Source organism: Oncorhynchus gorbuscha, linkage group LG16 (assembly GCF_021184085.1).
Source record: "Oncorhynchus gorbuscha isolate QuinsamMale2020 ecotype Even-year linkage group LG16, OgorEven_v1.0, whole genome shotgun sequence".
Classification (NCBI taxonomy): domain Eukaryota; kingdom Metazoa; phylum Chordata; class Actinopteri; order Salmoniformes; family Salmonidae; genus Oncorhynchus; species Oncorhynchus gorbuscha.
In genome coordinates, this window is record NC_060188.1 from 74,359,793 (window position 1) to 74,384,271 (window position 24,479).

Below are 24,479 nucleotides of genomic sequence, written 5' to 3' on the forward strand. Positions count from 1 at the left end.
GCTCATCCAGCGGTAACGCATATAATTCACTGGCTTATATGCTAAGCAGTAATTGTTTCAAAAATATCTACTGCTATGTCACTGATGAGTCATGAAATAGTGTTGTTTGATGAAGGCATTGTCTGTATAGTTTTTTCTGGCCTTTTCCCCCAACATTGTCCCAACCATATCCGCAGTAGCAAGAAGAAGAATGAAGTCTTCCACAATAATTTGGGGCTTGCTTGTATAAATATTATTAAGATCTGACCATGTGAACATATATTCACGACTTGATTAATGAAATGTGTAAAAAACAGTAACCCCATTCGTCCAAAGACTAAATATAGTACAATATCAAGAACTCACATTGTAGACAAACGCTTTGGCCAACTTAAAACAGTCCGATTTGTCAATCAGTATGCTCAGAGAGTGTAACAAAGGTCATTTTTTATTTCCGTTATGGACATGCTTGAGTTAAGGACCTATGGTTCTTATTACGGGTGCAAGGATGATCTTGATAGGGTTATCACTCTTTACTATGGGTTAAGGTTTTTCCATGGACCTAGACATCTGTGTGTATGATGCATAGTGCACAGCTTATATTGATTTAGTTTTGTTGTTTGAGCACTGTATATGGTACACAGCAAAGGGAATGCATATCTCTAGATCTGGAACACCTATCTACATTTGGCTGCAGAGAGAAAGCTTGGCGTAAGGAGGGGTAAATGTTTACGACAAACACCATGTTGTCTACCCAGATACTCCAGTAGTCTTTTTTAAATTAGCACGCTTGTGTGAGAGGGTCATTAGGAATGACTTAGAGCTCTGCGAGAGGAGAGTAGAGGGGCTGCTGAGGTAGAAGACAGAGACACTGAATGCTGACTCCACAACACACAGATCTATTAATCTATCTATCTGCCCCAGCAGCCAAAACAACAGCTAACATATCAATACAACACTCTGCAAACACAACACACATCACTGTCACTAACACTGTCTGCACATCACCACCCTTTAATAAACAATCAAACAAACACACACACACAACACAAACAAACACATCCCCACCTCAGGTCACAACTCTGAACCGAATCACGAAAAACTTTACAAACACCAGACTAACAACTCCTATTACATACAACACACACTGAAACTCACAGAGAATACAGGATCATACCATTTTCAGGGTGCTCCATTTCCCCAATGCTGCCATCTGGGGTGGTCCTCTCGTAGTGATCCTCAGGCAGGGTCAGAGGCCCGATACGGGGGCCAGACGATGACTTACTGCTGGGCGTCTCTGACTCCTCCAGGCCGCTGTCATAGTAACTGTGCTGAGATGCATCCTGCAGATCCTGCACCGGATTGGCTGTGGAGAATGTCACTCTGCGATGGGGGAGCTGAAATCAGAAAATATCTCCATCAACATAAAAGTCTAACATGTCTTCTTAATAGATGAATTCCCCCCTTGCAGAGATCAGTTTACTAAATGGCCAGTCGCCATATTCAACAATGGAAAGATGACTACTCATGGCCCACATTCAGTACACTCCCCCACCCCCACCCACGCACACAAACACCCCTCGTAAAACCGAGGAAACCACTGGTGTAGCATAAAAGGCCTTATTGCCTTTTCTGTGCTGCTGAGAGTTTGTGGTAGAGATCAATAACCCAGGTCTGTACTCCACTCTCCCCTTCTCTTTCTTCCCTTGTTCTCTTAGGCAGAACAGATCCATTTTAGCAGGGATTGGAAGCGATATGCCAGTCATTTTAGCACATATACAGGAACCATACATGGCTGCTTTTAGAGTGTTCAGAGAGCTATCAACACCGGGTTGTTAATCAAGTCTACCGGACCACTAATTCTCTCAGGATGGTTTTATTATTATGAATCATTCTTTATCTATCACCCGTTAATTTGCTCTTCCTCTCTGTTTCATTCATTCTTTCTTTCACTCACAATCAGTACTTCCTATTTGTATTCTGAAGTGTGGTCCCACATAGACTGCATGTAGACTTCTTCCTCCCACATGGCCCATTTGCCCGGGACAATTAAGTGTTAGCCATCAATTTAAACCTAACTGAACGTGATGCTTTCTAACTATGCAGAAACTTTCTAAAAACTCTCTATGTATGTGTGTGTATATGTACAGTATGTGTTTGTGAGTCTGTGCTGAATGTGCACGTGTGTGTCTTAGGGCATAACATGTGTATCCTCCCTTAATTACATTATTCGGAGCGGGGGGGGGCAGGTAGCCTAGTGGTTAAAGCATTTGGCCAGTAACCAAAAGGTTGCTCGTCCAAATCCCAGAGCGGACAAGGTAAAAATCTGTTATTCTGCCCCTGAACAAGGAGGTTAACCCACAGTTTCGAGGCCGTCATTGTAAATAAGAATTTGTTCTTAACTGACTTGCCTAGTTAATAAATAAACATACATTTATTTTTATCTGTAATAAAATCATGCATGCCGCACTTCTGGTGATACGTAAATGTAAGTGACATTATTTTATCTACCGTGAAAATGTGGAGAATTGCAAATGGAATTGCTTGATCTACTGTATGAAAGAATACCATGCCTCATGAAGAATGCAAATTACATTGTTTGATCTGTGTTAAGGCCTACAAGTACCTTGTAACTCAGATATAATGTACTTAGTATACAGACTTTTATTGGGACGTGGGTTAGCATTGTTATTGTTATATTTCAATCAAGCCGTTTATTGCTTTACTAGAACGGACTGAGGTAATGGTATTATCAAGGAGATCTCTCAAACTGTGATTAAGGGTATCCTAAGCAGAGACATTACTATTTAAATATAAGGGGGCATTTAGTTGTTTAAAAATATGGATTCTTGCTAAAACTGCTCTTGTAGGCATTGCTCGAGAGTCAGCATTTCCCTGGGTAGGCTATGTATGGTAGACTGGGAGGCTAGGGCTACGCAGATGGGAAATAAGATTCATTTTTAGTCAGAACACAGGTATCCCACCAGGGCTAGAGTGGGTACAGAGAGGAGACAGAGGGGGCGTTGCGCTGGCAGTCGGGGTCAATTCTGAGGGCTAGAGGCGACTTGGAGGAGATTGTATAGGACTAGAGGCTGGAAACTCAAAGAATTGGATCTTGGAATGGGGCTTAAGCAAGATCAGAAAGTACTGTTTGTGGTGCCGAAGAAGATGGCTGACGTCTTCCATGCTCCTAACCAATTGTGCTATTTTGTTCATTTTTTGCATTGTTTTAAATCATTTTTTACTTTGTTTGTACAGAAATTTGCTACTACCATTGCTTATGACTGAAAATAACTTCTGGACATCAGAACTGTGATTACTCAACACAAGCTGGAAGAAGCTTTTTCCTTTAATGAGTCCCACTAGAAGTATATACTGCTCTCCCGGGGACAGGCCCAAATCCCCATCATTTGCGTGAAGAAAAGACGAAGGAACAGAGGATGCAGATCGGGCTGCCTTCTGAGAATCTGAAGGCGAGCGAGTAAACTCCCACTGCCATCCGTCCTACTTGCTAACATCATTGGAAAATAACATTGATGACCTACGATTTCGATTATCCTACCACCGAGTTGTGGCTGAACGACTGCACGGATAATATAGAGCTGGTGGGATTTTCAATGCACCGGCAGATCAGAGAAGCTATGTCTGGTCGGAGAGTGTTTCTTTTTGTGAATAACTACTGGTGCGCAATGTCTAATATTAAAGAAGTTTCGAGGTATTGCTCGCCTGATGTAGAGAACCTTATGATAAGCTGTAGAACACACTATTTACCAGGAGAGTTCTCCACTATATTATTCGATGGCAGTTTATTTACCACCACAGACTGATGCTGGCACTAAGACTGCACTCAACCAAGTCTATAACGCCATAAGCAAACAAGAAAATGCTCATCCAGAAGCGGTGCTCCTAGTGGCCGGGGACTTTAATGCAGGCAAATTTAAATCAGTTTTACCAAATTTTTACCAGCATGTCACATGTGCAACCAGAGGGAAGAAAACTCTAGAACACATTTACTCCACAAACAGAGATACATACACTGCTCTCCCCCACCCTCCATTCTGACCATAACTATATCCTCCTTTCACGACTCCCGCCGAAGTCGGCTCCTCTCCTTGTTTGGGCGGCGCTCGGCGGTCGACGTAACCAATCTTCTAGCCATCGCCGCTCCACCTTTCATTTTCCATTTGTTTTGTCTTGTTTTACCACACACCTGTTTTACATCCCCTCATTACTCTACTTCTATATATTCCTCTGTTCCCCCCATGTCTGTGTGTGTAATTGTTTGTTACATGTCATGTGTGACGTATCATGCTGTTTTTTTCGCCGGGTCTTGTTTGGAACCCATGGTATTGAATGCTGTAAATTATTTGTGTGACGAGAGTGCTATTCGCTTTTGCCTTTGGTGGGAGTGTCGTTACGCAGTTGTGTCAGACTGTTTTCCTTCTGCAAAATAAGTGTGCCTGTTCACTCATCTCTGCTCTCCTGCACCTGACTTCAGTTAACCAGTTGCGCACACTGTTGACACCTCCTGATTCCTGCTTACACGCGAAAATTAAAGCAGGAAGTACCAGTGACTCGCTCAATACGAAAGTGGTCAGATGACGCAGATGCTACACTACAGAACTGTTTTGCTAGCACAGAATGGAATATTTCCGGGATTCGTCCAATAGCATTGAGGAGTATACCACCTCAGTCATCGGCTTCATCAATGAGTGCGTCGTCTCCACAGTGACCGTACGTACATATTCCAACCAGAAGCCATGGATAACAGGCAACATCCGCATCGAGCGAAAGGCTAGTGCTGCCGTTTTCAAGGAGCAAGACACCATTCCGGATGCAATATATGAAAATCCCGCTATGCCCTCAGACAAACCAAGCAAAAGATTTAACCTACTATACCGGCTCTGACAATCGTCAGATGTGGCAGGGCTTGAAAACTATTACGGACTATGTCATAAGGTGAATGCACCAATTTGTAAGTCGCTCTGGATAAGAGTGTCTGCTAAATGACTTAAATGTAAATGTAAATGTAAATGGACTACAAAGGGAAACCCAGATGCAAGCTGCCCAGTGACGTGAGCCTAACAGACGAGCTAAATACTTTTTATTCTCGATTCGAGGCAAGCAACACTTGCGCGAGAGAACCAGCTGTTCTGGATGTCTGTGTGATAATGCTCTCGGTAGCCGATGTGAGCAAGACCTTTAAACAGGTCAACATTCACAAAGCCAGATGGATTACGAGGACGTGTACTCAAAGCATGCGCGGAACAACTGGCAAGTGTCTTCACTGACATTTTCAACCTCTCCCTGACTAAGTCTGTAATACCTATATGTTTCAATTAGAAAACCATAGTCCCTATGCCTATGGAAGCGAAGGTAAACTGCCTAAATGATTATTGCTCTGTAGCACTCACGTCGGTAGCCATGAAGTGCTTTGAAAGGCTGGTCATGTCTCACATCAACAACATCCTCCCGGATACCCTAGACCCACTCCAATTCGCATACCAAGCCCAACAGATGAAGCAATCTCTATTGCACTCCACACTGCCCTTTCCCACTTGGAAAAAAGGAACACCTATGTGAGAATACTGTTCATTGACTACAGCTCAGCGTTTAACACCATAGTGCTCACGAAGCTCATCAGTAAGCTAAACACATCCCTCTGCAACAGGATCCTGGACTTCCTGACGGGCCCCACCAGGTGGTAAGTGTAGGCAACAGCACGTCTGCCACGCAAATCCTGAACACTGGGGCCCCTCAGGGGGGTGTACTTTGTCCCCTCCTGTAATTCCTTGTTCACCCACGACTATGTGGCCAAACATGACTCTAACACCATCATTATATTTGCTGACGACACAACAGTTCTTAGGCCTGATCCCCGACAATGATGAGACAGCCTATAGGGAGGAGGTCAGGGCACTGGCAGTGTGGTGCCAGGACAACAACCTCTCACTCAATGCGAACAATATATAGGAGCTGATCGTGAACTACAGGAAATGGAGGGCCTAACAGGCCCCCATTAACATCAACGGGGCTGTAGTAGAGCGGGTTGAGAGTTTCAAGTTCCTTGGTGTCCACTTCACCAACGAGCTGTCATGGTCCAAAACCACCAAGAAAGTTGTGAAGAGGGCACGACAAAAACTTTTCCCCCTCAGGAGACTGAAAAGATTTGGCATGGATCCTCAAAAGGTTCTATAGCTGCACCATCGAGAGCATCCTGACCGGCTGCATCACCACCTGGTATGACAACTGCCCAGCATCTGACCATAAGGCACTACAGAGGGAAGTGCGTACGGCCCAGTACATCACTGGCTTCCTACCATCCAGGACCTATATAACAGGCGGTGTCAGAGGATAGACCATAAAATTGTCAGAGACTCTACTCACCCAATTCAGAGAGTGTTTTCTCTGCTACCGCACAGCAAGCGGTACCGGAGCGCCAAGTCTAGGACCAAAATGCTCCTTAATAGCTTCCACCTCCAAGCCAGAAGACTGCTGAACAGTTAATCAAATGGCCACCGGACTATTACATTGATTCCCTCCCCCCCTCCATTTGTCTGTATACTACTGCAACTCGCTGTTTATTATCAATGCATAGTCACTTAGTCCCTACCTACATGTACAAATTACTTCAATTAACCTGTACCCCCACACACTGACTCGGTACCTGTACCCCCTGTATATAGCCTCATTATTGTTATGTTATTGTGTTGCATTTTCAAATTTTTGTATTAAGAAACTTTTTCAGGACCCTGTCTTTCAAAGATAATTCGTAAACATCCAAATAACTTCATACATCTTCATTGTAAAGGGTTTAAAAACGGTTTTCCATGCTTGTTCAATGACCCACAAACAAATTAACATGCACCTGTGGAACAGTCGTTAAGACACTAACAGCTTACAGATGGTAGGCAATTAAGGTCACAGTTATGAAAACTTAGGACACTAAAGACGTCTTTCTACTAAAGACATTAACACCAAAAGAAATCAGCCCAGGGTCCCTGCTCATCTGCGTGAACATGCCTTGGGCATGCTGCAAGGAGGCTTGAGGACTGGGTAGGCAACAGCACGTCTGCCATGCTGACGTGCTGTTGCATGGGGGTACAGTTTAGTTGTAGTACTTCCGGCGCCGACAGAGATGGCCGCCTCGCTTCGCGTTCCTGGGAAACTATGCAGTTTTTAGTTTTTTTCCGTGTTATTTCTTACATTGGTACCCCAGGTCATCTTAGGTTTCATTACATACAGTCGGGAAGAACTACTGAATATAAGAGCAACGTCAACTCACCATCAGTACGACCAGGAATATGACTTTCCCGAAGCGGATCCTGTGTTCTGCCTTTCACCCAGGACAACGGAATGGATCCCAGCCTGCGACCCAAAACAAAGACGTGGTAAGAGGGCAACGAAGCGGTCTTCTGGTCAGGCTCTGGACACGGGCACATCGCGCACCACTCCCTAGCATACTTCTCGCCAATGTCCAGTCTCTTGACAACAAGGTTGATGAAATCCGAGCAAGGGTAGCATTCCAGAGGGACATCAGAGACTGTAACGTTCTTTGCTTCACGGAAACATGGCTCACTCGAGAGACGCTAACGGAATCGGTGCAGCCTGCTGGTTTCTTCACGCATCGCGCCGACAGAAACAAACATCTTTCTGGTAAGAAGAGGGGCGGGGGCCTATGCCTTATGGTTAACAAGACGTGGTGTGGTCACAACAACGTACAGGAACTCAAGTCCTTCTGTTCACCTGATTTAGAATTCCTCACAATCAAATGTCGACCTCATTATCTACCGAGGGAATTCTCTTTGATTATAATCACAGCCGTATATATATTCCCCCCCAAGCAGACACATCGATGACTCTGAACAACCTTTATTTTACTCTTTGCAAACTGGATACCACATATCCTGAGGCTGCATTCATTGTAGCTGGGGATTTCAACAAGGCTAATCTGAAAACAAGACTCCCTAAATTGTAACAGCATATTGATTGCACAACCAGGGCTGGTAAAACCTTGGATCATTGCTATTCTAACTTCCACAAGGCATATAAGGCCCTCCCCCGCCCTCCTTTCGGAAAAGCTGACCACGACTCCATTGTGTTGCTCCCTGCCTACAGACAGAAGCTAAAACAAGAAGCTCCGGCGCTGAGGTCTGTTCAACGCTGGTCCGACCAATCTGATTGAACGCTTCAAGACTGCTTCCATCATGTGGACTGGGATATGTTCCGCACTGCGTCCAACAACAACATTGACGAATACGCTGATTCGGTGAGCGAGTTCATTAGAACGTGCATTGAAGATGTCTTTCCCATAGCAACGATTAAAACATTCCCAAACCAGAAACCGTGGATTGATGGCAGCATTCGCGTGAAACTGAACCAGGGCAAGGTGACCGGAAACATGACGAATACAAACAGTGTAGCTATTCCCTCCGCAAGGCAATCAAACAAACTAAGTGTCAGTATAGAGACAAAGTAGAGTCGCAATTCAATGGCTCAGACACAAGAGGTATGTGGCAGGGTCTAAAGTCAATCACGGATTACAAAAAGAAAACCAGCCCCGTCACGGACCAGGATGTCTTGCTACCAGGCAGACGAACTAACTTTTTTGCCCGCTTTGAGGACAAAACTGTGCAACTGACATGGCCCCCAACCAAAACATGCGGTCTCTCCGTCACTGCGGACTCTCCTTCACTGCAGCCGACGTGAGTATAACATTTAAAGGTGTTAACTCTAGCAAGGCTGCAGGCCCAGACGGCATCTCCAGCCCCGCCCTCAGAGCATGCGCAGACCAGCTGGCTGGTGTGTTTACGGACATAGTCAATCAATCCTTATCCCAGTCTGCTGTTCCCACATGCTTCAAGAGGGCCACCATTGTTCCTGTTCCCAAGAAAGCTAAGGTGACTGAGCTAAACGCCTACGGCCCCGTAGCACTCACTTCCATAATCATGAAGTCCTTTGAGAGACTAGTCAAGGACCATATCACCTCCACCCTACCTGGCACCCTAGACCCACTCCAATTTGCTTACCACCCAAATAGGTCCACAGACGATGCAATCTCAACCACACTGCACATTGCCCTAACCCATCTGGACAAGAGGAATACCTATGTGAGAATGCTGTTCATCGACTACAGCTCAGCATTTAACACCATAGTACCCTCTAAACTCGTCATCAAGCTTGAGACCCTGGGTCTCGACCCCGCCCTGTGCAACTGGGTACTGGACTTCCTGACGGGCCGTCCCCAGGTGGTGAGGGTAGGTAAACACATCTCCACCCCGCTGATCCTCAATACTGGGGCCCCACATGGGTGCGTTCTGAGCCCTCTCCTGTACTCCCTGTTCACCCATGACTGCGTGGCCATGCACGCCTCCAACTCAATCATCAATTTTGCCGACGACACTACAGTGGTAGGCTTGATTACCAACAACGACGAGACGACCTACAGGTCGGAGGTGATGGCCCTCAGAGTGTGGTGTCACAAAACTAACCTCACACTCAACGTCAACAAAACTAAGGAGATGATTGTGGACTTCAGGAAACAGCACAGGGAGCACCCCCTATCCACATCGATGGGACAGTAGTGGAGAGGGTAGTAAGTTTTAAGTTCCTCGGTGTACACATCACAGACAAACTGAATTGGTCCACCCACACAGACAGCATCATGAAGAAGGCGCAGCAGCGCCTCTTCAACCTCAGGAGGCTGATAAATTTGGCTTGTCACCAAAAGCACTCACAAACTTCTACAGATGCACAATCGAGAGCATCCTGTTGGGCTGTATCACCGCCTGGTTCGGCAACTGCTCCGCCCACAACCGTAAGGCTCTCCAGAGGGTAGTGAGGTCTGCACAACGCATCACCGGGGGCAAACTACCTGCCCTCCAGGACACCTACACCACTTGATGTCACAGGAAGGCCATAAAGATCATCAAGGACAAAAACCACCCGAGCCACTGCCTGTTCACCCCGCTATCATCCAGAAGGCGAGGTCAGTACAGGTGCATCAAAGCAGGGACCGAGAGACTGAAAAACAGCTTCAATCTCAAGGCCATCAGACTGTTGAACAGCCACTGCTAACATTGAGTGGCTGATGCCAACACACTGACTCAACTTCAGCCACTTTAATAATGGGAATTGATGGAAATTGATGTAAAATATATCACTAGCCACTTTAAACAATACTACTAAATATAATGTTTACATACCCTACATTATTCAACTCATATGTATATGTATATACTGTACTCTATATCATCTACTGCATCTTTATGTAATACATGTATCACTAGTCACATTAAACTATGCCACTTTGTTTACATACCCTACATTACTCATCTCATGTGTATATACTGTACTCGATACCATCTACTGCATCTTGCCTATGCCGTTCTGTACCATCACTCATTCATATCTTTATGTACATATTCATTATCCCTTTACACTTGTGTGTATAAGGTAGTAGTTTTGAAATTGTTAGGTTAGATTACTCGTTGGTTATTACTGCATTGTCGGAACTAGAAGCACAAGCATTTCGCTACACTCGCATTAACATCTGCTAACCATGTGTATGTGACAAATAAATTTGATTTCATTTGAGATGCGGCCAGGGTAATAAATTGCAATGTCCGTACTGTGAGACACCTAAGACAGCACTGCAGAGAGACAGGATTGACAGCTGATCGTCCTCGCAGTGGCAGACCATGTGTAACAATACCTGCACAGTATTGGTACATCTAAACATCACACCTGCGGGACAGGTACAGGGTGGCATCAACAACTGCCCGAGTTACACCAGGAACACACAATCCCTCCTTCAGTGCTCAGACTGTCCACGAGAGGCTGGACTGAGGGCTTGTAGGCCTGCTGTAAGGGAGGTCCTCACAAGACATCACCGGCAACAACGTCGCCTATGGGCACAAACCCACCGTCGCTGGAAAAAAACAAGTGCTCTTCTCGAGTCACGGTTTTGTCTCACCAGGGGAGATGGAGACATCCTCCTCCCTCATGTGGTACCCTTCCTGCAAACTTATCCTGACTTGACCCTCCAGCACGACAATGCCACCAGCCAAACTGCTCGTTCTGTGTGTGATTTCCTGCAAGAGAAGCGATCTTCTGCTCTGGCCAGCAAAAAGCCCGGATCTCAATCCCATTGAGCACGTCTGGGACCCGTTGGATTGGAGGGTGAGAGCTAGGGCTATTTCCCCCAGAAATGTCCGGGAAATTGCAGGTGCCTTGGTGGAAGAGTGGAGTAACATCTCACAGCAAGAATTGGCAAATCTGGTGCAGTCCATGAGGAGGAGATGCACTGCAGTCCTTAACCTCTTGCTCCTACCTGACACGCAGGCGTCCCATCTAGACATCTGGAAATGCAAATGCGCTACGCTAAATGCTAATAGCACTCGTTAAAACTCAAACGTTCATTAAAATACACATGTAGGGTACTGGATTAAAGCTACACTCGTTGTGAATACAGGCAACAAGTCAGATTTTTAGAATGCTTTTCGGCGAAAGCATGAGAAGCTATTATCTGATAGCATGTAACACCCCAAAAGACCCGCAGGGGACGTAAACAAAATAATTAGCATTGTCGGCGCTACACAAAACACACAAATAAAATATAAAACATTCATTACCTTTGACCATCTTCTTTGTTGGCACTCCTAGATGTCCCATAAACATCACTATTGGGTCTTTTTTTATTAAATCGGTCCATATATAGCCTAGATATCGATCTATGAAGACTATAAAATTGCGTTTTATAACGTAACGTCATTTTTTTAAATTAAAAAAGTTGACGATAAACTTTCACAAAACACTTCAAAATACTTTTGTAATGCAACTTTAGGTATTAGTAAACGTTAATAAGCGATCAAATTGCTCACGAGGCGATGTATATTCTATAGCTGTACGTCTGGAAATAATGTCCGGGTAAATCTCAACCAAAATATCCGGTCGGAGACCGGAAGAATTGCGCTGCCTTGTGTCTGTTTGACCAAGAAACAAATCGTAGGCAAATGACAAGACTGTTGACATCGTGTGGAAGCTGTAGGTATTGCAACCTCGGCCCCATTTAATGTGGATCACGTTTAACAATGGGTTGAAGTGGCACATGGATATATTTTCCCATTTTCAGTGATCAGATTTTCCTGCACCTTTCGATGAAACGCACGTTCTGTTATAGTCACAGCCGTGATTTAACCAGTTTTATAAACGTCTGAGTGTTTTCTATCCACACATACTACTAATCATATGCATATACTATATTCCCGGCATGAGTAGCAGGGCGCTGAAATGTTGCGCGATTTTTAACAGAATGTTTTTTAAAAGTAGGGGGTAGGAGTAACAGGTTAATGCAGCTGGTGGCCACACCAGATACTGACTGTTACTTTTGATTTTGACCCTTATTCCATTTCTGTTAGTCACATGTCTGTGGAACTTGTTCAGTTTATGTCTCAGTTATTGATTGTTATGTTCATACAAATATTTACGCATGTTAAGTTTGCTGAAAATAAGCGCAGTTGACCGTGAGAGGACGTTTCTTTTTTTGCTGAGTTTATGTATTTTTTTTATTCATTTAGCTTATTTGGTAAATATTTTCTTAACTGTTGGTTAAGCATTTCACGGTAAGGTCTACACTTTTGGAATTCCACACATGTGACAAATAAACTTTGATTTGATTTGATGTAAATGTGAGTATCTGATAATCTGATCGTTATCATATAGAATGATCAGGATTTGATCAATGTCACATGGAATGATCATGATAGGAGTGCAAGAGAACATACAGATGGAATTTGTCAGAATCAGAGAGTTTGAGTCCCAGACTGAGGAGTTGCTTGACCTGGCACAGTAGAGTGTAAATGATGCCCTGTAGCCAATAGCTGGCTGATGGAACAGACTGGGATCAGTATGTTCTTCTCACTTTTGGTGTGGTCTGATAAGAAGTGTTGCTCTAATGGAAGGAGAGACATTCTCAGCTCAGCATGGGCCAGGGAGGCTGGTGGGAGAGCTTTTTTGTATGCAAGTTCATTCACGCCATTACTCCTGCATCCTGTCATATGAAACGGTGTGAACAGTGAGATTCGTCATTAGATGTGCCAGCTACATTCACACTCGCTGAGGCTGGCTGCAGTAATGCATGGTAGCACTGTGACAACATTATGGCATTTCAAGGCCGGTGCACTCGTTAAGTGCATTTCCTCGGCATAGAAAGGGTTTCCCATGGAGAGTACGGTATTCTCAGGGACAGTGAAGAGCATGAATACAATACAATACCTCACTGAATGTCAAGTTGTAGCAGATGGTTAATCTAGCCATCTACTTGCTCCTTCTCTCCTCTCTTTCCATATAGGACCACTCCCTCCATATCCCCTTACATAAACAAAGGTTTTCTCTTCCTTTGTCCTAACACGTGTCATGACGTGGTCCGTTCTTGGTGTAGATTCTCTCTCACACTCTCTCTTAAACCCAGGTTTTGTTATCTAAGGTCATAAATTCCTGGCAAAGACTCTCTTACTCACGAGACTCCCAGTTACACAATAAATGTTCCTTTTGTTCCATAAAGATTATTTTTATATCCAAAATACCTCAGTTTGTTTGGCGCGTCATGTTCAGAAATCCACAGGCTCGAGCGGTCACGACAACACAGACGAAAATTCCAAATAGTATCTGAAATGTCCACAGTAACATGTTAAACATTTTTATAATTGATAATATATCAACCGGCACTGTCTCTTTTTCAGTAGGAGAGGGAGAGAAAATGGCTGCCCCACTCTGTTGTGCAAGCAAAACTCATGGGAACACCCAGCTATCCACTACACAATGTTATCTTTCTCGCTCATTTTTCAAAATAAAAGCCTGAAACTATGTCTGAAGACTGTTGACACCTTGAGGAAGCGATAGGAAAAGGAATCTAGTTGATATCCCTTTAAATGGAGTGAAGGCAGACTATGGATCACAGAGCTTTCAAAATAGAGGCCACCTCCTGGTTTGATTTTCCTCAGGTTTTCGACCTGCAATATCAGTTCTGTTATACTCACAGACCACATTTCGACAGGTTTGGAAACTTTAGAGTGTTTTCCATCCTAGTTTGTCAATTATATGCATATTCTAGCATATGGGCCTGAGAAATAGGCCGTTTACTTTGGGAATGTTAGTTTTATAAACATAAAAATAGTGCCCCCTAGCGGAAAGAGGTTAAACTTACAACTCTACCAAAGGACAAGACTATATCACATGGAGCATTGGCTACACGGCTGGAAATTGTTAAACTCTGAGACTATCGATTCACTACAGAATAAGTGAGACATTCTACATTACACAAATTACTAGACTGAAGCTAGCTAGAAATTACCTAAATTTAGGATGAGAATACCGACAACCGCCGAAGCATCTATCTATGAGAACATTACTGAATGGTACTCTGAATTATCCATTCTAACCACATACAGCCACAAAAGCCTGACTTCAATGAAAGTTTACCAGAGACTCTGATGAAACCTACAGGATGATTGAGGATTCCAACAGAGAAGACAACAACGACATACGGACGTAAATATATATACATTGCAATTATTCTCAAATGAGCGTCTGTTCATGGGCAAAGGATTAGCATTTCAATTAATATAATTATAGACTGTGTAATGAATCCATTTGTCTTTCCCGCTCTTTCACAGTCCCACCCCTTTCCTTTTGTCTACCAAGCTGTCATATCTGCTTATCCCACTTGAGACTTTCCTGTCATTGTTATTAACCAATTTTTACTGTTTGTTTGTTTCTGTGATTATTTAGTTAGTTAGTAATGTGTCAAGTACATAAATAATTAAATTACAAAAGGGCAACAGGTCACACATCTTGCTCCTGCGATGGCACACTGTGGTATTTCACCCAGTAGATAGATATGGAAGTTTATCAAAATTGGGTTTGTTTTCTAATTCTTTGTGGATCTGTATAATATGAGGGAAATCTGTGTCACTATGGTCATACATTTGGCTGGAGGTTAGAAAGTGCAACTCAGTTTCCACCTCATTTTGTGGGCAGTGTGCTCATAGCCTGTCTTCTCTTGAGAGCCAGGTCTGCCTACGACGGCCTTTCTTAATAGCAAGGCTATGCTCACTGACTCTGGTCAGTCACAGTAGTCAGGTATTCCGCTACTGTGTACTCTCTGATTAAGACCAAATAATATTCCAGTTTGCTCTATTTTTCTGTTAATTCTTTCAAAATGTGTCAAGTAATTATCCTTTTGTATTCTCAGAATTTTGTTGGGTCTAATTTTGTTGCTGTCTTTGGGCTCTGTGGGGTCTGTTTGTGTTTGTGAACAGAGCCCCAGGACCAGCTTGTTTAAGGGACACTTTTCCAGGGTCATGTCTCTGTAGGTGATGGCTTTGTTATGGAAGGTTTGGGAATCACTTCCTTTTAAGTGGATGGGGAATTTAAAGTCTCTTTTCTGGATTTTGATCATTAGCAGGTATTGGCCTAATTCTGCACGGCATGCATTATTTGGCGTTTTATGGAGGATATTTTTGCAGAATTCTGCATGCAGTCTCAATTTGGTGTTTGTCCCATTTTGTGAATTTCTGGTTGGTGACCAGACCCCATACCTCACAACTATGAAGGGCAATGGGTTCTATAACTGACTAAAGTGTTTTTAGCCAGATCCTAATTGGTATGTCAAATTTTATGTTCGTTTTGATGGCATAGGAGGCCCTTCTTGCCTTGTCTCTCAGCTCGTTCAAAGCTTTGTGGAAGTTACCTGCGGCGCTGATGTTTAGGCCGAGGTATGAATAGTTTTTTGTGAGTGCTAGGGCAGCGGCACCTAGATGGAATTTCTATTTGTGGTCCTGGCAACTGAGATTTACTGTCAAGACCCAGGTCTGGCAGAATCTGTGCAGAGGATCTAGATGCTGCTGTAGGCCCTCCTTGGTTAGTAACAGAAGCACCAGATCATCAGCAAACAGTAGACATTTGATTTCAGATTCTAGTAGGCCATGTGCTGCATACTAGTCGTGCCCTCACCAAATCGTTAATATAGATGTTGAAGAGAGTGGTGCTTAACCTGCGTCCCTGTCTCACCCCACGGCCCTGTGGAAAGAAAGGTGTGTGACAATTTTAAGTGCACACTTGTTTGTGTACATGGATTTTATAATGTCATATGTTTTTCCCCCCAAGACCACTTTCCATCAATTTGTATTACAGACCCTCATGCCAAATTGAGTCAAAGGCTTTTTGAAAGCAACCAAGCATGAGAAGACTTTACCTTTGTTTTGGCATGTTTGTTTGTCAATTAGGGTGTGCAGGGTGAATATGTAGTCTGTTGTACGGTAATTTGGTAAATAGCCAATTTCACATTTGCTCACTATATTGTTTTCACTGAGGAAATGTACGATTTTCGCAAGGTTGCTGTTGACGCATATCCCACGATAGTTATTGGGATCAAATTTGTCTCCACTTTTGTGGATTGGGGTGATCAGTCATTGGTTCCAAATATTGGGGAAGATGCCAGAGCTAAGGATGATGTTTAAGTATAGCCAATTGGAATTTGTTGTCTGTATATTTTATCATTTCATTGACGATACCATCAACACCACAGGCGTTGGGTTGGAGGGTTTGTATTTTGTCCTGTAGTTCATTCAATTTAATCAAATGTTATTGGTCGAAAGTGCAGTGCAGTAATATCTAACAAGTAATCTAACAAATTCACACCGACTACCTTATACAAAAAAATGTAAAGGGATGACTAAGAATATGTACATATAAATATATGGATGAGCGAAGGCTGTGCGGCATAGGGAAGATGCAGTAGATGGTATGAGATGAGCGATGTAGGATATGTAGACATTATTAAAGTGTCGTTATTTAAAGTGACTAGCGATACCTTTATTAAATCCATTTATTACATTTATGAAAGTGACCAGAGATTTGAGTCTGTATGTTGGCGATGCCTGTTTAACAGTCTGATAGCCTTGAGATAGAAGCTGTTTTTCATTCTCTCAGTCCCAGCTTTGATGCACCTGCTCTGACCTCACCTTATGGATGATAGCGGGGTAAACAGGCAGTGGCTCGGGTAGTTGTTGTCCTTGATGATCTTTTTGGCCTTCCTGTGACATCGGGTGCGGTAGGTGTCCTGGAGGGATGTCTCTGGAAGGCAACTCGTGACGCTAATTTTGTCCACCTTGTTGTCTAGAGATTGGACTTTGGCGAGTAATATGCTCAGAAGCGGTGGATGGTGTGCGTGCCTTCTAAGTCTGACCTGTAGGCCACTCTGTCTGCCTCTCCTGCGGCGACAGCATTATTTTTGTCTGGCCTCTGGGATAAGTTCTCTGGGATAAGTTCCCATGTCCAGGGTGGAGGATCCGCATCAAGAGAGACGTAATTGGAAAATCCAGTGGGTTCTGGTCGTCTTTAATAGTTGATTCTAAGATTTGTATTTGATCATGTATATGTTTTTGCTGTAGTTCTGATTTCTGACGTGCTGTTCCTTCTTTTTCCGTTGTGAAGTTCTGCATTGTTTTAGTAATTCACCATAGTGAAGGCGTAGTCTCGGGTTTTCTGGGTCGCTATGTTTTTGGTTGGATAGGTTTCTGAATTTCTTTCTTAGGTTTTTGCATTCTTGATCCAACCATATGTCGTTGTTTGAATTTTTGAATTTGATAGGGAAGCTAAAGGTAAAATATACTGTTTAGGTTTTCTATTGCCTCTTCCCCCTCGCTCCCCCATCTGCTTGTTGCCGCATCCTCCTGCCCTGCCCCCTCCCTCCCCCTCTGCTTGTTGTCCCATCCTCCTGCCCCCTCCCTGCCCCCTCTGCTTGTTGGCCCAGACTCCTGCCCTTGTCCCCTCCCTTCCCCCTCTGCTTGTTAACCCAGCCTCCTACCCCTGTCCTCCCCTATCTGCTTCTTGTCCCTGCCTCCTGACTCTGTCCCCCTCCCTCCCCCCTCTGCCTCTTGTCCTCTAGTTTTCTGGTAGCTGTGTCTCATTGATAAGCCTGGATTATTTGAAGACTCCCGTTTCACACTGCTTGCCTCCAAGCTATTGCACCTACAGTACAAACACAACTATATGATAGAGAAAGAGAGAGGGAGCAAGAAAGAAAACGAGAGGGATTTGTGGTGGTAACACAGGAGACAGGAGTGAAATCGAAAATAAAAACAGAACCGTATGCAATTCTTTCGCTTCTGCTTCACTTTCTATGATTTTATGCTTGCTGCATCTCTTCAGAGGTGCACTCCTTCATTGTCATATTTGTTCGTGTAGCTCATTTTTCCAGTGCTCTCCTCCATGAATTCAGAGGAAGCGGCTCATTGATCCCCGTGTACACGCCCAGAGTGCCAGAGCCACAGCGCACTCACAACACTCTACAACTAACTGGTAATGCTGCTAAGATTTAAATGCAGGGCCACTAACAAATTGTTAGAATTAACAATACATACAGGGTCTCTCTAACTAATGCATGAGTTTGAATTGAACAAGGTACTGTACATACTGCTATAAACCTATATGACAGTATTATATAAGAGACAAGTTTTGCTTTACGGAACTCCTCAAAGGTGCGGAGAGTTACACACAGGTGTTAAATGTTGTTATATTATGATTTAATTGATCTTGGCAAATCTATGTCAAATTTGTATAATTAATCTCCAGGTTAACTTTCAAGAAAAATCCTTGACCTTCTAACACACATACTGTGAACCAAAATAGATCCCAAGTGGCCCCATGCTAGAACTTGCTCGGAAGTGAATCATCTGACTTTGATCAGTTGGAATAAGGGTAAATTGGTAAACAACTGGTCTCCAAAAAAAGCTCTGCTTACATTACTTGATAGACCATTTACTGCCACTTCACTATAAAATGTGTACTTTTGCTATGATTGCCCTAGTTAAACCATTACCCCTATCAACCCCTCTCTCTTTCTCTCTCTCTCTGCTGTCTTTTCCATGCTCCATGCAATTCTATCTACTTCTCTGCAAAAATCCTCCCCTCCCACCATCTCTATGTGGCTCTCTCTCTCTCTCTCTCTCTCTCTCTCTCTCTCTCTCTCTCTCTCTCTCTCTCTCTCTCTCTCTCTCTCTCTCTCTCCTTTGTCTCAATCTCTTTCCACACCGCTCTCCCGCACCATCTTCCTCTGTATCCCTCCCTTTCTGTGTCTGTCACTCTTGCTCTCTTTGGCAGAGTAGCTTGCTATTGGGATTTAGAGGAAATTGAATTTAATTATGAAGGAATTTCTCTTCAGTACGATTGGCATCATTTCTCCCTCACAATAGAACATCATTCTCATATCTCTTGGTGTGGGGGAATGAAAATAGGCCGTGCCCCATTCTTTCTCTCATCCTTTTAAATTGAATTTTTCATATCTCAAGTCCACTGAGACATCTGCCGTTTTCTTTAAGATGAGCAGAAAACCCATTTCATAACATCCGAAAGGCACAAACTGTGATTCAATGGGAAAAGTCAGACTTCCATCAGCACCGTATGTATTCCTCAACACTGAATGATAAAAGAAAGCAGCATTGGACTCTGCAACTTGAAAAGGTGAAAACATACTAGTACTATGCACTGTATATTTTTGCTTTCACAACCCATTTGGAACACTCCATTCCAACCTTAGTGGAACTGAGTGTCTTATTCCTGACCTCACTCCTCTCTCTCCCACTCCTGTTCTCTCTGCCTCTCCCTGGGGCATATGAGGCATTCCGTGTCTTTGTTTTAAACTTTAAAGAGGCAGTGGGTCTCATTCAATCTCCAATTGTTTTGTTTTAAGAGACCTAGGGCTGAAATGACAAACAAGGGAGGCTTTTACAGAAGAAGAGAAAATCCTGCATAAATCTACAAAATTATGAAATTGCAGTAATTGTCATCATTGACAATACCTTAGCCATTACGAGAAATGTAGAAAAACTCTCTGTACAACATGACCCCCCCCCCCCCATTTTGAAATGCTGAGTGACAGATTAGGGGAGGCAGCCTAAATATCATGCCAGATAGGGAACGAGCAAGATGGTGAGCAAAAGAGGGGAGAGAGAGTTGAAGAGGGAGAAAGAGCGAGGAAGAGAGAAAGAAAGAGAGGGCATGGTATGAGAGAGATAAATGAATCCTCAATATTCACTCTCCAGTGGATACCTTATTCCATCTTTCAGAGTGAATATCTCTATTCCTGCAGCATCTGGCTGGGAGGCATGCACATAGACTCCAATTGCTTAAAAGTGGAACATAATGGGATTGCAAAGTGAAATGACAAAGCCTTCAAGCATGCTTAAGACTTTTCTTCTGGGCTTCCTCGGGTATTGTCTTTTTTTCTTCATTTTTTTTCCCAGTAACTCTATTAATAGATTCTCATGGCCTTGGCACCCTTCTTCATTTGTTAGCCTGCATAGGAGATGTGATGTTCTGATTGACAAGTCATTTAAAAAGACAGGGACTCTTGGAAATGCTTCTGCAACTCATTCATGCGCTCTAAGTAATCCGTTAGAAACAATTGACGGGCATTCTGTGTGTCCCTTCATCTTATCAAATCAAGGAACTGATGACAAAAACAATAGGGCTTAATTAGTTCCCGGAGCGGCTTTTTTAATTTCTGGCTACAAAAACCCTGCCACTGCCAAAGCAGTGGGACATGTTCCCTCACTTGATCTATCTCAGCAGACCAGGGGATTCTGCGTGGCCCTAAATGACATACCAAAAGTCATCAGATCAAGAGATTATTCTATATGAGCTAGCGAGATGTGCTGTGTCTGTCTATGGCCAATCAATCACATGACTGGGCAGGCTAGATATAATCTACTCTTGAAAAAGCAAAGGTATGAAAGCCTGAGAAGTACCAAAGCCTAGAAAACAAATAGACCAGACAATCCAGTGGTACATACAGTATATTGTAGCAGTGTTTATCCAGCATGCTGCACAGAGGCTAGGCTCAGATAGATGCCAGGCGGATAAATCTGCAACTTTCTCTACTTAAAGGGATACGGCAAGATTCTGGAATTTACTTACCCAGAGTCAGATGACCTCATTGATTTAAATAAACATGTCTCTGCATCCACTATGAAGGAAGTTAGCGGTACTGTAGATTTGCGAGCCAATGCTAGCACAAGGAATGGAAGTCTACTGGTATGGTAGCATGGTGTTGCCAGAATATCACAGTAGCCCTTTGATGAATTAAAAGCTGATTAATGATTGATAGGGACAGGGCTGGCTGTGGGGAGTAGGAGGTGACGAGGTTCAGCGAGGAAAAATACAGGTTAAGGCTTCAAAGCACTGTCGGAAGCGAGAAACAAACTATACAGTGAATTCTTGTAATCAGAATGCATTGATTCAGTATTTTCAATTAAGTGTGAATGCATGTAGGGCTGAAAAGTTTGGACAAGTGCTCATTCATGTGCATGCGTTTGCAGGGTGCAGTAAATCTCTGAGGGCTTTGCAATTAAGAAAGGATTTTTACTATCTCTCTAAAACATAAGTTGCGTAATTAAATAAACCCACACAAACATGTCAACTATCGCCTGGCCATGAAGCCACAAAAGCAAACTAAATGGACAGACGTAGTAATAGTCTATATTCTCTTTTTTTAAAGATTGATGGGAGCATTGCTATGGTTTTAAAAATGAAACTTGTGTCTTCAGGTGAGTAGTTTGAGTTGGTCACAATAACTAATAAGAGTGTGCAGGCTAGGCTATAGGATAAAAATGTGATAGTGTTGAAATAGATCCAGCATGAGATTGATGACAGATCTGATTAAATGATGGCTGAACTAATGACACTGGGCCATGGTGGAAGTCCCTAAGCACAATATCTGGCATACATATTCTATCCCAATGTCCCTTCAAAGCTCATTTGAGTCATATCTGACATATTCATGGCTCATCATGTCAAATGCTGGTCATCAGAGGACAAGAATGATGAACCCTATAAGTACTGTGGGCCATTCTGTCAACTCCTGTTAGCAAAATACTGCTGATGCATCAGAAATGACTTGAGTCTTTGATGTTCAGATTGATGCATGCTTGAAAAGTTAGTTTCATCACTGTGGATTTAGTGAGTGGTTAAGTATGGTTAAGTAGGACAGGGTGTGGAATGAGTCAGTGGTTCTGAGAGGTTGCAGTTGCTATAACCAGCATGTCAAGTTTTTCTTTAACTTTTAATGAACACAGTTGGATGCATTAGGGACTCTAGAGGTACAAGTTATCACTGCACTCATAAACAGAATTCCTCTAATGTGAATTAAAATGTCAAACAATTAATACGTTCCTGTTACCCACAGGCTACAACATGCATGTACTGTTAGACTTAAGCCTTTAAACTATTTGCTAAATTGGGAAAGACTTGAAGGAAGAGCATCCTCTATGTTCTGCATGGTAATTACAATAACAGCAAAGCAACATTGCCAACTGGTGTAGGTGGTAAAGAAGCAACACAAGTTATTGGCTGCCCATAGCTGACTCTAATTGAAGAGTAAAATTCTAAAACGCTATATATCAATTTCCTGAAATGTTGGTAATTTAGCTTTATTTCTTTCAATAACTTATTAAGGAGATTGTTGTGTTTTTTCACCATCCAATCATGTCATGGGGTTGCTAAATGACAGAAGTATTTGTTTGTCTCTCTGAAATTAAACTATCACAATTTGTTGCAAAGAAATATATTTCCACCTCACTCTTTAATAGAAAAACGTGCACTGCAGACAAAGTTTTACACAGTCAAATGTGCCAAATAATTAAACTTTTCTAAAGAATTGTACAAATTATACATTTGTGAAATCAATATTTAAAAATATATACATTAAAACATTCGTCAATACAGTACAGTAAAATGAAATCGGGGCTCTGGTCAAAAGTAGTGCAATATATAAGTAATAGCATGCCTTTTGGGACTGGGCCTTACTCTAACTAAACACCATAGCATGAGAATAGATTCATGATACGAACATTCCATTCCGGCTAAACAATGGATATATAGAGTTTTGCATCAAAAGCCATTTTAATACACATCGAAAATCTATGAAGTAAAAATCTGAAAACAGTCATATTTCTCACAAACAAAGTTACCCATAAACATTCCTTTCTGATGAAAATGTATTGTGGATACACATATAGAGTTTAGATTTTTATTTTTAATATATATTGCTACTGTTGTGCACCAGCTGTAGGGTTACACTTTGTCATTTCTATTTTTGTAATTTTAACACCAGAGGTCACATTGAGATTTACATCTCTTTTACAAGTGAGCACAGGCCAAGAAAGCAGCACACATATAGGAAAACGCACGTGATACAACACAAGTTAAAACAAGTGCAAAGTGCATAAAGATCTCCAAAGACCAGGCATAAAAACATGTGGAATTCGTGTTCAGCAGCCCTCCAATCTGGGATTTGAAATCATCAGGTCCTTCAGAAAAGTGTTCAAAGATGGGGCTGCAAAGCTAAAAGTACTCTTACCAGACTCAGTTCTTGTGCTGGGGACATTACAGTGCCTACAGGTTCAAGTTTTAATGTCATATGCACAAGTTCAGTGAAGTGCCTTTCTTGCAAGATCTAACAAAAAATGCAGTAATTGAAAAACTATGTAATACTAAAAATAACAGGGTAGAACAAAAAAGCACAAGATATAAAAATAAGAACACGATAAAATAAGTAAGCATACTATATACACATACTATATACATACAATATACACTATGTTCCAATCCCATATTTACAATGTGCAGGGAAACTGAATCGATAGAGGTAGATATGTATAGTGGTAAGGTGACTAGGCATCAGGATACACACTATCTGACCAAAAGTACGTGGACACCTGCTCTTCGAACATCTCATTCCAAAATCATGTGCATTAATATGGAGTTGCTCCCCCATTTGCTGCTATAACAGCCTCCACTCTTCTGGGAAGGCTTTCCACTAGATGTTGGAAGATTGCTACGGAGACTTGCTTCCATCCAGCCACAAGAGATTTAGTGAGGTCGGGCACTGATTTTGGGAGATTAGGCCTGGCTCGCAGTCCATTCCAATTCCGTTCCAATTCATCCCAAAGGTGTTCGATGGGGATGAGGTCAGCGCTCTTTGCAGGCCAGTCAAGTTATTCCACATTGATCTAGACAACCCATTTCTGTATGCTTTGTGCACAGGGCATTGCCATGCTGAAACAGGAAAGTGCCTTCCCCAAACTGTTGCCACAAAGTTGCAAGCACAGAATCATCTAGAATGTCATTGTAGGCTGTAGGGTTAAGATTTCCCTTCACCGGAACTAACGGGCCTAGCCCGACCATGAAAAACAGCCCCAGACCATTATTCCTCTTCCATCAAACTTTACAATTGGAACTATGCATTCGGGCAGGTTGCATTCTCCTGGCATCAACCAAATCCAGATTCATCCGCAGGACTGCCAGGTGATGAAGCGTGATTCATGCTGAAGCTTGGCATTGCGCATGGTGATCTTAGGCTTGTGTGTGGCTGTTCAGCCATGGAAACCATTTTCATGAAGCTCTCAATGAACAGTTATTGTGCTGACATTGCCAAGGAA

At 42.9% G+C, this 24,479-nt stretch overlaps 1 protein-coding gene across 1 annotated transcript in view; it reads right to left on the minus strand.

Annotated features, from left to right (window-relative positions):
* Positions 1–24,479, minus strand: part of LOC124000473 (protocadherin-1-like) — a 144,531-nt gene that overhangs the window by 41,534 nt on the left and 78,518 nt on the right. The window contains exon 4 of the mRNA XM_046306846.1: positions 1,157–1,376. Within this exon, the coding sequence (XP_046162802.1) occupies positions 1,157–1,376 (220 nt within the window). The remainder of the gene's footprint in view (positions 1–1,156; positions 1,377–24,479) is intronic.